The following is a 14,874-nucleotide window of genomic DNA, read 5'->3' on the forward strand; positions in this document are numbered from 1 at the left end:
TTGATAATTTTCTATGGTCAAAAGATCGTAAATGAAATGTTGTGTTGCAATCTGAAACTGCTTTTTTAATACGATGTTTTTTTTTTATTTATTTATTTCTGTATTAAATGAATTTAAAGGAAATGATATCAATATTGAAATATGTCACAAACGAAAACATTAATATTGTAAAAAAAAATGTAATAAATAATCTTTTTTATGATATAAGACACTATTATCTGGACTAATATAAGTTACAAATTGTTTAGATACTGTAATACTTATAAATCCTGGTTCATTTGTATATATTTTTGTTACGTTATCTTGTATATTATTCTAAGATATATATCTTGTAGTTAATTCTGGTTAACACAGAGTCATTAAAAGTTATCGAGTTTTTCTCGACTTAAGACATTCTCAAAACTTAACAGAGCTGTCTTCGCTTGCGCTTGCTCGCTGTGGAATGACAGAATGAGGGAACACTGTCTGTGTTTATACATACCTACGTACTACATTATCTCCGGCATTTCGCGGTCAAAAATGTATGCCAAACCTATATTGTTCAGGAGGACCATTGAAAAGAACAAAAGATATATTTTATTATACAAAGTGAAACATTTCATGTAACTATTCAAATACAACGTAAGGCCGAACTGAATAATACATTTTTATAAAATATTGTTTATTTTGATGTATATTATAGTAATGTTTATTTTAATTAAAAGTGTACAAAATTAAAACGAAATTGCGTCTGATAAATATAATTTTTAAAGTGGTTTTTAAATGTGGTAATGTTATTTTTACTAAAATAAGTGTTAAATGTTGTCAGCTAAAATAATATGTCGTATATGTTTATATGTATTATCTGTTATTTTCTTTTCGTATAATAATTTAAAATGACATTTAATCGGCCTTCCGTTACGATTACCTATATTTCAAACCTCAGGAGGTATTTTTAAATACAATATGGCTTTATTAAATGAAATACTGTAATTTTTACTACAATCGATAGAATTATATTTACATATTTAGTGAAATTGTAAATGTAACTAAGTGCCTAATAATTATAACGCGTTAAATTTACATTTTACAAATAAATTAGATTTTATTCAACGTATTTTCTTGTACCTTTGACCTGTTTACACCTACCTCTATACATTAGAATATGTATCGTATATACATTAAAATAATTTAAATTAATTAATTAATAAAGACATTGAAACTATAAGCCGTGAAGCTTGGCTGTGCTAATTACTCCTTCAGCTCCTCCGTAGACCTGTCAGGCCTGCTTGTCACTCAACTCATTGTAGTAAACCATGATAGGAAATTATATTTATAATTTGATAATGGTAATAAGTAGTTATATAAATAGAAACACTGCTTAAAAATACAAAAAGCTACAGGTACTCACAATAAAATAACAAATACAGATTTGAGTCTGTTTATTTATTTAAACCCTTTATTTGTTGATGCGTACTTATCAAATTAGGGCAAATAAAACTCAATTTAAATCCTCTCTATAAATCAAGTAAAGATATCTTTAAATAATCATTCTTTTTTAATGTCATTATTGCAGCACGAAAAGTGCTCTCCGTGTTATAGCACATTTCTAATATTATTTGTTATTTTAATATGACTGCATGTGATTTTATATTTATTGTATAGCTAGGCAGTATCTAAATCTGTCTCGTCAGGATGTATAACTGTTTTTTTAAAGTTAAGTCAATTGTAACCGTGACCTAATCATCCTAATCGGAACATTCCAACAGTGGTTGGATAAATAGATTTGCATATACGAACGAGCGTTGGGAGGTTCAGGAAAATTTCAGAATTGACTTCCATTATAATAAGCTTAAGTTAGCGACTTCTAATATAATATATATACTAGTGAAGACACATATGGAGTCTAGGGTTTATTAATTAAAACTATAAACCAAAATAAACATCCATGTATATGATAAATTTAATATGATTTGCTTAATTGTATTTATATAAGCATAGCATGAATTAGAAATCAAAACTACATCTCCCACCCACGTGTATCAACCAAATAAGTAAAAAACCTAGCAACATTTACTTCTTAAAGTCAAATTGTCAGATAAGTGAAGGAAGATTGAACTCTGAAGTTTTATTTAAGTGTCAAGCGTGGTTGTCACGATTTTGTATTTGTAGACACATAAATATTAATATATAATATCTAAATATGAAGCTACCTGAGAAAAAGAAGCTTAAAAAGCAAAAAATTAAAAAGAAAACTATAACTAAACCCAAAAAGGAGAAGGTACTCGTTGTAGCGCAAGAATTTAAATTTGCCCGTTTATTGTCCGAAAACGAGAAAAAAACACGAGATCGTGTACTTAAAACGTTTAAAAAATGGCTTTTAAATTGCTTCGAGAAGGGTTACGGTAAGTCTGTATCAAATATTGATATTTAAACGTTGTTAACTTACTAAATCTGCGGTAACATGTGATTTTGAAACATAACCTAAAAACAACACAATATTTAGTACGGAGTCCCGTTAATAAACTCGATCTGGATTAGTTTAAATGTACTTGATCTTTATTCATTGAATATTCGGCATAGAAAGTGAAATGTGTTTGTGTTTGCACTTATTGTGTTTTTTTTTCTTGTATCGAAAAAACGGGCCTAGAAGATCAGTACTTTACAGCTAAAAATAAAACAAAACATTTATATGAATTATTTTGTAAAACAAACCTATTTTGACTGTTTTCCAATTGTCATTATAAAGTGTTGTTCTTTCAGAATTCAAAGAAGATGATTTCATCAGAGTATGGAAAGGTTTATTCTATGCTGTTTGGATGTCTGATAAACCTTTAGTTCAGGTTCGTTTTTTATTTATTTAAGCCAAAATATAAAAGAAATATTTTTAAGTAGTTGTTGCCTGCAACATTGCGCGTGTTTCGACGTCTGTTTGTCGAGTATTAGACATAAAAAAATGCCCATGACCCTCCATGGAGCTTAATTTTGCTTTACACCAAATTTCAATAAAATTCAGTTCACTAGTTTGGCCTTGAAAGAGCAACAGACAGACAGAGTCACTCATATTTATAATATAAGTACAGATTTTTGTATATTGTTTTGAATGAAAATGAAAACAGAGTTCATTATACCTGCTTTTCCCTGCAATACCCCCTGTATTCACTGAACCAGTGGTATTTTTTAATTTCGAGAGTCATAAATAAATTATTTCAATTTAATTAGTGTTGTAAAATAATCATTTATTCCATTTATTCAAACACATTATTATATTAAAACGAATGAATTGAAAAACACTAAAATCACTACAACATTGTGTTATTTTTAAGCAACAGTACCTTAATATCAAATTTACAAACATACTTATTAGAAAATATTTAGATTTTTGTAATTGCAACAAAATGTTCTATTTTCTTTTAGGAGGATTTATGTGACAGTATAGCAGATATTCTGGACTTGTTCCCTCCGGAACATATTGCGAGTGCTATGCTGATGAGCAAGGCTGGTTTCAAAGTGCTGGCCACCGAGTGGTACGGTATCGACCAGCACAGAATGGATAAGTTTCTCATGGTAAACAACTTTTTAACTTAATACTCTTGTAACATGCAATTTGCACACTATTCTTTCATTTGCAACTACCAAAAGTTATCGGAGAGGGTTCAATGTGCACAATTAACAAATTTAAGCAGTTTTCATGGAACTGTAAAACCCCACATTGCCAAATTCCACAACCAAACACACACAACAAACTTCTGATTAATACTAGTAACTATTGATTATATGATATGATATAACCCAAATTAAACATTGAAGTATGTACCTCGAGGTCTGCACCCATTATGCTAGCAACGAGACCAGAAAAATGTCCTAATAGTACATACAACAAAAACAAATAGTTCAATTAACAGCTCGAAGGATATAACATCTTTGTTGCTATTGTTAGGACTTCGATATATAACATTTAAAAAGGTTTCAAATAAATTTAATTAAAGAACTAAAGATTTATAATATAAAAAGTGTCCCTTAATAGTTCTCATAAATGACAATTCTTTTCATTTTTTTTTATAGCTTGTCCGTCGTTACCTGCGTGGAAGTCTCCGTTGCTTGCTGCGATGTGGCTGGAGTCTCGAGAGCTGTACTCTTTTCACAGACATGCTTAGCAGCAGTGATGGTGAGTTGAGGATCATACAGAGTGTTGGCTAATTGACAAATGCTTTTAAAGCTTACTTAGCTTAGCTGGTATGGCTTTATAACAAGCCCATCTGGATAGGTGCCACCTACTCATTGCTTATTCTAGTGTCAAACAGCAATATTTAGTTTTTCAGTTTGAAGATTGAAGAAGCTAATGTAATAACAGGCACACAAATCTTAGCTCCCAAGGTCGGTTGGTTGGTTTGCGCATTTGCAAACAACAGTTGGTTATTATTTCTTACGGGGCTAATGTCTGTAAGTGGTGGTCACCACGTTATCTTTCACCATCCTATGGTGGCCTATTTTCCAGTCTACGTATTTATTTGAAATTTAAAACATGCAGAGTACAAATTATTATTTTTTGTTAAGGTTTGTTCGCTCTGACGACGCCGTTGTACGCTCGTAACGCGCTCTCCTTGATTCTACACGTCGCGGATTGTTATTTGGAAGAAATTTCAAAGGTAAACAAATTTATGACGCTGAAAGATTTAACAAAGGCTTTTGTCTTCCACAATCATGATTTTATATAATTTAATCATTTAAATACGTAGAAATCTTAATCTTACATGAATTAACTTAACTGATAGTAAGCTTAACTGAATTAATGATTATTTTATTGTCATGAGATTCTGTTTACTTTTTTAACAAGGGTTCCACAGGGTTCTTGCTTTGGCCCATATTTTTGTAAGGTCGTGTTTTTAACTTTTTATTCATCTTTTCAAATTTTATTTATTAACATTTATTTATTCTACTAGTATATTTGTAGTAATTATTATGCAAACTTAGTATTTTTGTACTTATCTTAAATTACAAAAACATAAGTTATCTTTTCCAGTGAAAACGCTCTACAAACGAGTGTAAATATATATTAAAATGTTATCGATTGTAGAAATATTTTTGTCGGAATGAATGCCTTCACATGCCGGTTCGCTCCCAGGTGTCGCAGGGCGCGGTCCCGGACGCGAGCCTGGCGCGGCTGCTGCGGCCGTTCTGCGCGCTCGTGTGCGGCGCCTCCGACGCGCGCAGCGTGGCCGCGCGCCGGGTGCTGTCGGCGCTCGTGCGGCAGAGCGAGCTCGGCCTGAGCTACGAGAGCAAGGCCCGCGCCTGGCAGCAGGTACCGCTTGTGCGCTGTTCTGGGGGTCATAGCCTTGACAGTGTCCACCGGTTGGGGGAAGTACTGAGATACGACCTTTCAAATACTTTATGAGGCCGTTATAAAAACTTTTAAAGCATTTCACAAGGTAACTTCAATATAAACTTACCACAGATGTTAAATATAGATGTCCAGGAGAAACCAACGAGGCGGTGGTTTTATTTATGCTCATAAAAATAAAGTTACCGTTCGTTTAACATAAATCTCTCAAATAATGTCAGATGGGATGCCCGGCTGGAGGCCCCGACGCGTTAGAGCTGGTGTCCGATGACGAAGCGGAAGAGGACGCCGGTCCCGATGAGTCTGAAGACACAGAAAATGGGTTAGTTACATGAACACGTAACAAAATCCTCACTAAGGATAACAACACACCTCCATCAAAATAGGATTGTAAAATGTATTTTACTTGTAGAATGTATTATGTTGCGCTCCCTCCCCCTCCGCCGAGGAGGGCGGGGGGCTCTGTGCTGACCGAGCCTGTGTGTGCAGCGCGCTGGACCCGCGCGCGGGCCGCGTGCACGTGGTGCTGCGGCCGCTGCGCGTGCCGGCCGCGCTGCTGGCCGAGCAGCTGCGCCAGCTGCTGACCGGCGCCGGCTCGCGCGCCTACACGCGCGCCCGGATCTGCGCCGAGCGGTCGGTTTCTTGCTTTTCGTCCTTTTGTGTAGGAACACGTTAGCTGTTGTAACCTTCCAATATGTTATTGATTTATTTACACGAATAAAAATAAGATTACTAGGAACACTTCACGTAAAAATCCAAAATATTCTTTACCCAAGATCTTACGGTTACTTTTAAATCTTCATTTTGTGATGAATTGGTTTCCACAGCTTACTCTGTTCACTAAAATCATAAACAATAAATATTTTCATTAGTGTTACCTCAATTCGAGTTCTCAAATACAGTGTCCCACATGGGTATAATTGTCCCACAGGTTTGAAGAGTTGGCCCGCAACAACTACCCACTAAAGATACCCGATGTCGATGCGCAGGGTCTGGAACCGAACCTAGATCGCGCGGAGCCGATGCGAGCTGCGTCACGCCTGCAAAAGCTGGAGAAAACTTTGGCTACCACTTCTGATGAACTTGCGCTGCGAGGTAAGTCTTGCAAAATGACGTATCATAGCCGGAGGAGAACAAGCGAAACTGGCCCGGAGTTTATCTGTTTTTTTCTTAATTAAACAAGTAATAAATGCTTAATTTACGTCTTTGTCAGGTCTGAGTAGAAAGCACCGCAAGCGTCTCCTAGCTCGCAGCCGCTCTGGACTAAGTATCGTGGATGAGGTCGCTAAAGGACAATCGGACTCCGCCGTAAGTACTTATAACGTAATTGTTATATTTCCCTGTAAATTAAAAAGCTTGATGCCTTTTTATTTTAAGAATTAAACTGTACACCCCTTCTCCAATACGGTTTTGTTGATAGAAAAGTGGCAGAATTTTATTTTATTTTATAGTAGATATTTTCCTTCGACGCAGAGCACAAGACAGCTTATAAACCCAATTCACTGTTTGAACAACCAAACTGCACTCATAATGCAAATATATATGTCCTCAATATTTGAGATTCATCTTTGAATTGTTCAAGTGGTTACTTTTTTCGTTTTAGAATGGTGATTGGCAAGTAGAGCCAGCAAAAACAGATGACAGTGACAAGACAAAGAAGAATGAATCGAATAAAGAAAATAAAGCATCCAAGAAGAAGAACAGAAAGAGAAAACTCCAGAAAGAAGATAATGTACCTCCGACTGATAATAAAAAACCTAAAACTAATAAAAATGAAACAAATAACCAAAATAAAACCTCAACAAACGTAAAAGTCAATAACAAGAAGGTTAAACAAAATAATCCCAGCAACAAACAAACAGAGAATACTTTAAACAAACCAAATACTAAACAAAGCACAGACACGAAGGCCGGGAAGCAGAAAAATAAGAATCAATTAAAAAAAGAGAACGTTAAGACGAAAGATGAGCCTGCGAAAGTTCTATCTGTTAATAACAAAGAAAACACAAAAGAAAATCCAAAATCTAAACCGAATGACAAACAAACTACACAAACAAATGTTAAGAAAACTAGTGAGAATAAAAACGTCGTAAACGGAAAATCCAGTAAAGCAAAGGTTGAACCGAAGCTGGTCGTCAATAAAGTGAAGAACTATCAAAAACAAACGAACGCCAATAATCTAAAGAAAGAGACGAGCCCAAAGAAGAAGGTCATCTTGGAAACTCCGAAGAAAGTTAAGTTTGTTTTGAAAAACAACAGTATGCAAGGCCCCGTGGATTATTACAAGAGCGTGAGGCAGAGCCCCAGCATCCCGTACGACAGCAGCAAGAAACCCAACAAGACCAACCTCAAGCCCTCCACTCCGTCCCCCATCAATCCGTTCTTCAAAAAGAAGTTTAAATCGAAATTTTGATTAAAATGATTCGTTTTTGTTGATTAATGATTTTATTAAAATCTATCGCTGATAGACTTGGATGAGTCTTAGATGACTTAAACAATAAATGTGATTTGACATTAAAATACCTATTTTAAAATGACGGCTCCCTTCTACTTTATATATAATATGTTCCAAGTTAATTAAAGAATATTTTTTTTTTATTATTGTTTAAAATAATGAGTTCAAGAGACCTATTTTTAAACAAACATTTGGTTTGGTTTCTACATAAACACCTATAGTCCATTCCAACGGTAGGAGGACTAAAACTAAAAATCTTTTACATAGAATTGTTGAATTGGATTTTGAAATAAAAGATTTTTACAATTGAAAACAAAACTTTATAACTTTACTATTAAAAAAGTTAGTTAGTAAGCTTCAATAATAGATTACTTAGATATATGTAATTCATTTGTCTGATGTTAGTTTCAATTTCTCAGTTTCAAAAAAAAAAGTTGTTTGTAAATAATTTTATTAATATTAATAATAATAAAATATGAATTCATTTAAATAGCAATGTAGGGTAATGTTTTTTTTTTATTACAATTTTTAACAAGTTATGCACAAGATCAATGTATGTTTTAGACAATAAGAAAATAAAACAAAAATATATAGTCATTTGAAATATGCGTATATCAAGATGGCGTCCAAAGATCTCATCCGAGACGAACTTGAATTGACGGGGATCCATCGACGTTTTCCAATTGAACGAAACGATTACTAATGTATTTGTTTTGTTTATCACTCTTACTTTAGTCACTTGAACTGTTGTTTCGGTTATTAAATAAAAGTAGAGTAACAAGGATGTAGGATTTACATTTCGGACATATCCGACACTATCGCTGTTCGTAGTGCATTAAATATATTATGTTTGAATTGTCTGTATTATAGATGTAATAGAAGGTGCTTCGTTAGGGCTCGTCAAGCGTATTTTGTTACGTTATATGAATTCAATAAATTAAGTGTTTTAAAAATGATTTCTTTTATTTACATCCTGTACTCATCCTAGTTATTTTCCGATATATTTAATTTGGCATGATATCATGTATATATGTCTGGCTATGAGTATTCTTCTCTGCAGAATCTTAATTCCGAATCAGTGTTAACTACTCTCTGATCGAGCGCGGAGCAGGGCCCGCTGGATTGCAGTACATAGAATTAAAAAATGTACTTATATATTATTTTAAAATGAAAAAAAAGAATGTCAGCGTGGGCCACGTCTCCCAAGAAGACAAGCTTGAAGTCCAGCGAACATCTGCTGATGTTTAGTAAAAATATAAAACGCCAAAATGTCTAAAACAAAAATGTAAAAAATGCACGGGCAACTGTGAGCCCGGATGTAAATTAAATAAAAAAATGTATGGATGTTGTAAATTAAAAAAAATCAGTTAACTTTACTTTTAAAACAATTCTGTAAAGTGACGATTCAAAAGTGCTCGTCAGCCTTTTTGAACGAAGTATATTTTGATTTTATTTGAATACATGTTTCTATTGGACAATTACAAATAAAGAATATTTATGCACTGCCTAAGGTTGGATGGTTGGAAAACGCTTTTAACAACAGAGATTATTTCGCCAGACTCACGTGCGGCGGTGGAGACACGAAGGAGATTGTTCGGCACGATTGAGTTTTTATATAATGTAGATCTGTAACTACCAGAACTGTTTTCTCCAGTCTTCAAGCGAGGGTCAAAATATACAAGATAGTATATTAATTTCTGGTGATTCAAGACAACCTGACTTTGAGTAAGCATTCAAAATGTTCATCCAAGAGGACTAAGGCCGGAATTTTTTGTGCCATAGGAAAATCTTTTTTCAATCTATATAAATCAATTATTAAATGATTCTATCAATTTATCCATGTAAGTAATGAATTTATTTCTAACTTTGTAACCACAACAAAAAAATCTTTTTAACCCATATTTTTGGAAAAGGTGGAAAATGGGAGGGATTAACTTTATGAATTTTACACATACGAAGTCAGACAGCTATTAACACTGTATTATATTTTTATTTATTATACATTTTGATATAATTGCCAGTTATATTTCATCTCGTGTTCAATGGTGAATGAAAACATCGTGAGAAAATCACATGTGATTCTTCCCATATCGGAGCAACCTGGTGGAAGTTCCAAACCTCCTCCAAAGGAGTCCTTAGCCCGGCAGCGGGATCTACAGGCAATTTTACTTAAAATTTATATCATTTTTTTGCTGACAGTACTATAATATGTATGTAGGGTGTTGTAAATAAAACGAATATATTTATAACTGTGTATATAATGTTTCTACATCGCGCTCGACGCTATATATACAAGTATTATATAATTTACATGGTCTCATCTTAACTAATGATTCAAGAAACAAAACCATAGACTATACAAGATAGGGACATATAAAAAATCCATAATTAAAAAAAAAAAAAAAACCTTAAAACGAATTGCATTGAAATAAAAAAAAACAACCAGTGTAGCCTATGGTAGATTGTTTCTAATAACCTTAAAGTTATCTAAAGCGCTTTAATGTAATGTTCTAAAACATACTTTTTTTAGAGACTGTCTGAATTATCTGCCTCTCCCTTCCATATAGCTGCATCTCTTTCGACCGCCGCGAATGCGTCGGGCGGCCTCGAGCTTCAAGCCACGTACTACACAATTGTAAAATTTAAAAATGCGACTCGGAGAAACACCTAGCTAAGCCTTTTTATTTACAACGACGACGTACAGACGGCCACGGTCCACATACAGCCTAAGCGACACTACATTATTATACAAATATCATATATCGATACCTACTTAAAATAACGAGCGCGGCCGTCTGTACGCTACAAAAACAACAAACGAAACATAATCGAAACGGTACACAATACACGAGACAACACGTCTCCGAGCGAGACAGCTCTATATAACAATCGTTCCGTTTCCCTCGCACTTTTATCCAACATATTACAATATGGCAGACACCCTGTACACATCACACTCAACATTCGTCAACAGAGAACGTATAATGGTTACTTAAAATCGGCTGATACGTTTTTTAAAAAAAATATTTAACAATTTAATTAAATTCAATGAACTGCACCTGATCTAACTGCTTCCAAATTCCAAACATGAAACCAATTTATATTGAAAAGTCGTTATCAATGAAGCATTGCAATGAAGAGCTATAGAACAATACAATGTCTACATAAAACAACCAAGAAAATGGCTTTAATGTTTTAAAAATCACACATTGATTAGGCCACGCCCACATTTCACGTTCCTTAAGAGTGATTATCAAGAGATTGAGAAATAAAAACTGATTATAGAAATCCAGAACTCTTGTATGTTACAAAAAAAAAAATGATCTATTCATTCTTTTAGGCCATTATAAGACTTGAGAGTTGAATTTGAACGGTCTCAACTGAGGACAATCCTATTATCATTTTTGGCAGCCCATTTATTGATACGATTGATGATTATGAACGATTTCCGAGATGAACAATCTAGTCCGCAAGACATATTATAGTCTGATTCGACCGGAGAGATGTGTCTAAAATATATATATGCACTGTATAACGTGGTATCATAAACATATATCTAGTATCAGCCGATATATCTACAAGAATACGTTCAATGTCGATATATTCTTGTACTTAATCATTCATTAATTTACAGTCGGCGTGTTTATCTACAAAATTTAAATTTCATCTCACATATGTCAACATCATTATATATCTGTGCATTAACGTTACAAATCATATACTTGACAGTTTAATGTCGATAATCATATATATGTATACATTTTTTTTTTCGTATGCCAGTCACTGGCAATTGTATAAACGCACTGGCATACCGAGCCGTCTACTCCGTATCCACAATGTCTTTATACGTCATATAATCTAAAATAATTATATTATCTGTGATTTAATATTGGCAGTTTGTTAATAAAGGCTTTTCATATGCAAATGTGCTTGTTTCTATTGACGAATTATAATAAAATAATAATCATTAAACATTATTTATATTTTGGCAATTTTGTATGAAAACAACTAGACTAATTTTGTTTGTTTTTCAGATTTATCTCAAATAAGTTACTGTTAGAGGTATCCCAGGGAAGGAAGACAGTGTAAAAGATGGCGGAGAGGGAGTTAAGGTGAACAGCGGGTCCAGTGTATGTCAAAGGAGGCCCAAGTGAGGCACACTGCGTTGTCATAATATACAAAAAATATTATGAAATATATATGATAATATATATTATTGATAGATTGAATCGTTAATAAATAAGGGACGTCGTTTTCTATACTAATGACACTTTTTTTGCTAACCAATGTACATAAATCTTATCCTTGAAGACACAGCACGTTTCGGGAAAACTTTTGGTGTAATTATTATAGAACTTCTATTATAGTCCTATTCGGTATAGAGTTTCGTCCGCTTTTAATTAAGACGATGAGGCACAAGCGATTATCACGCCCTTGATATTAATGACGATTATTTTAATGTCCACTTTGCAACTCGCCGGTAGATGGCGCTGCAGAACATTAACTCCTCTACAGTTCAACCAAGACCATATACACAGGAAGGACGTCTGCCCGATACAGTTAATCTTACCAGCTCAATTTTTCTTTCCGTCACAACAACATGACAAAATCTTGCAAAAAAAAATATATGCAAGAATCACTGCGAATTTATGGCCACGAGATGTTTGTCGTCTGTATAATTAAAATTTGACTTTCAATATAATTTTCAACGAATACACTTTAAGAAATAATAATAAAGTTATTTACATATAATTATAAAACGTCACTATTGTATTTAAAATATTTTAGGAAGACATAATATGTTTTTAAATCACAGATAATAAATTATTAAACTTAAAAAAAATATACCTATCATCGACGCTGCTGTTTAATTTACATCTAATATTAATCATTCGGTCCGTTAGTGCCAACGCGACATAGACTTGATTAAATATACATATTTTTTTATACTAATTTGTAAATATTTTAAATATATCGTAAAATAATATAATATTCGCCGAAGCACTAACCGATCGTTATATTTTTGTATACATCGTTTCCAACAACTGCAAGTTCACACTTGATGTTTTTAAATCGAATCAAAGACCGAATATCGACTCCAGCAGATGATTTCAAGGTGAACTACGAAGTGTTTGTTTTAGTGTTTAAATGTGTGCGTAAACACAGACAAATATGGCCATACGCTCCGGGACGTTACTGGAACGAGTGGGGGGGGGGGGGTACAGGTGCGAGGTTGGACTTCGAGTCACACCCGTCAGTGTGAACGCTGGTAACTTCCAAACTAATATTTTCCGACTTTGTGTTATAAAATCAATTAATTTGCTACACAGTTCGAAGTACATAATAAATATTACTTAGTGAGAGGTCATTTTTTCTAACCTATTAATTAAAAAATAATAACTGCAAGGTATCCAAAAAGACGGTTAAAGGAAAATACAATACGATAGAGCGAGATAGAACTAAACATCAGCGCCCAAGGGAGCCAGCTCTGCATCGATTGGCTGACAAATTTGTGACGTCACACTGGTTCGAAGATAGCTACAGGCCTTCACCTGGATATCATCACAGTCAATATACGAACAGGATCGACTGCAGTCTTTTGTGTGGCAATAAATACATTAAAACGAAAATCCAGAAAGCGTTTAAACAGCCTCCGTTTTAATGGATAGCACTCGTTGGAAATGAAACGATCGCCTCGTAGCTATGAATTTATCATATTGAAAATTGTTATTACAAAAAAAAAAAACGGAATCGAAACATTCGCTGGTTCCTTTCAGGTCAGAGTATATTAATTCCTGAACCGCTCGGTCAACGAACATCAAGTGTGAGAACAGAACGCCGGAACAGACATCAGAAACGAAATATTTAAATATTGCTTCTATACGTGTATAATGTAAGGCAACGTTAGGTATATTTGTACTGGACTACGTCTCGGTGTTGTGGTTTTGCGACCTTATTACATAAAACTCTGTCCACATAAACAATATACAATGGTAAGTTTCAATGATCACATCAAGGGGGGGTTAAGCCTATGATCAATTTAGACAGATTATAAACTATCGAAAAATTATAAACGGATTTTATATATACAATTAAATCTTGAAGTGTTTATAGTCGTTACAAATGAACAATATCAGTGCTCAGATTATAAAAAAAAAACACAGTTGGAGTGCGCGAAAACGAATATAAAGGTTTTACTGATTAACAAAAAAAAAAAACGTACCGTTTCGCGCTACCGAGAATTTGTCCAGAATCTGATTATAAGCCGATCATTTACAACAGTTTACAATCTGGCTATTATTGACTAACATTACAATTATCCAGTAACATATATATATGTTGATACAGAGACGTTTAGGTTACATATCGTGTAGCAGGACCACATAACACCGGGACTTTTTTATATATTACACAAGCCGCTGAAGTTACAAGGACATGACGAGATAAATGGTATATAGGAAAATTTACAATAACATATCCTTAGCTTATCTTACGCATTGTGCGATACTCCTTTAGTGTGGCACGACCTTTATGGCTATCTTAAAAAAAAGTAATCATAGGAAGTTTTCGATTCGAATATCAGAAGTATTTTTATGAATGGGATAATAACAATAAATGCCATGTCATACGATAATGTCTCTGGTGGTACCATCGGCCCTCTAATTTTGAAAAAGAAAAAAAAATATAACAATAACACAATTGAAAGGGCACATTCGACAATAACTTGAGATACGTAGAATGATCTGCGGTTACATAACGGGAAAGATCAAACGTACAGATAACATAACTAAAATACTTATACGATACGGTTAGCAAAACATTTATTATTTTCGTAACCGTACTTCAAAAATAAAATTTTAAAGGGTTTCACTACCAGGACTGGAATCAGAATAGACTTTACAATACAAGATATAATGAGTCTACTCACATAATCACCTCGCACGTAAATTTAATTTCAAAGCGAAATACCAAACACATCATATAATATAATAAACAAATATATAATTTATATATTTAACGTTAACACCGCAAGTACATTCTACATAATCGTCGTCCGAACAACTTTAATCGCTAAATACAAAAATATATACACACACGT

The 14,874-nt window shown here is 33.7% G+C and overlaps 1 protein-coding gene across 1 annotated transcript; it reads left to right on the forward strand.

Moving 5' to 3' along the window:
- The first annotated feature begins 2,077 nt into the window (after positions 1-2,077).
- LOC113391637 (ribosomal RNA processing protein 1 homolog) lies at positions 2,078-7,975 on the forward strand. Its single transcript, XM_026627666.2, has 11 exons — positions 2,078-2,384; positions 2,743-2,822; positions 3,397-3,546; positions 4,045-4,147; positions 4,537-4,628; positions 5,105-5,281; positions 5,542-5,642; positions 5,810-5,953; positions 6,252-6,415; positions 6,534-6,628; positions 6,924-7,975. The coding sequence occupies exons 1-11, from the start codon at positions 2,183-2,185 to the stop codon at positions 7,731-7,733; spliced, it is 2,118 nt and encodes a 705-aa protein (XP_026483451.2). The 5' UTR covers positions 2,078-2,182; the 3' UTR covers positions 7,734-7,975.
- Positions 7,976-14,874: the final 6,899 nt, after the last annotated feature.

The sequence above is a fragment of the Vanessa tameamea genome, chromosome 30 (genome assembly GCF_037043105.1).
Source record: "Vanessa tameamea isolate UH-Manoa-2023 chromosome 30, ilVanTame1 primary haplotype, whole genome shotgun sequence".
Classification (NCBI taxonomy): domain Eukaryota; kingdom Metazoa; phylum Arthropoda; class Insecta; order Lepidoptera; family Nymphalidae; genus Vanessa; species Vanessa tameamea.